At 73.0% G+C, this 318-nt stretch overlaps 1 protein-coding gene across 1 annotated transcript in view; it reads left to right on the top strand.

Annotated features, from left to right (window-relative positions):
* Positions 1–108: 108 nt before the first annotated feature.
* The window catches only part of HOXD1 (homeobox D1), a 1,760-nt gene continuing 1,550 nt past the window's right edge, over positions 109–318 (top strand). The window contains exon 1 of the mRNA XM_027772913.1: positions 109–312. Coding sequence (XP_027628714.1) covers positions 109–312 — 204 coding nt within the window. The remainder of the gene's footprint in view (positions 313–318) is intronic.

Genomic DNA, 318 nt, shown 5'->3' with positions numbered 1-318 from the left:
GGTGGAGACGAAAGGCGGAGCGGCGCAGACGGCGGAGGTGCTGCCCGGCCCCTGCCCGGTTCTGGCCCCCAGCCCTGGCCTGCACCCTCCGGAGCGTGGGCCGGAATCATGAGCTCCTACCTGGAGTACGTGTCGTGTGGTGGCGGCGGCGGCAGCGGGGTTGGTGGCGACGTGCTCAGTTTCGCACCCAAGTTCTGCCGCGCCGACGCCAGACCCGTGGCCCTGCAGCCTGCCTTCCCTCTGGGCAGCGGCGACGGCGCCTTTGTCAGCTGCCTGCCTCTGGCTGCTGCCCGGCCCACGCCATCCCCCCCCGCCACC

Source organism: Tupaia chinensis, unplaced genomic scaffold, assembly GCF_000334495.1.
Source record: "Tupaia chinensis unplaced genomic scaffold, TupChi_1.0 Scaffold000314_1, whole genome shotgun sequence".
Classification (NCBI taxonomy): domain Eukaryota; kingdom Metazoa; phylum Chordata; class Mammalia; order Scandentia; family Tupaiidae; genus Tupaia; species Tupaia belangeri.
Note: the sequence above shows the minus strand (reverse complement) of the source record. Positions and strands in the feature narration are given on the sequence as shown.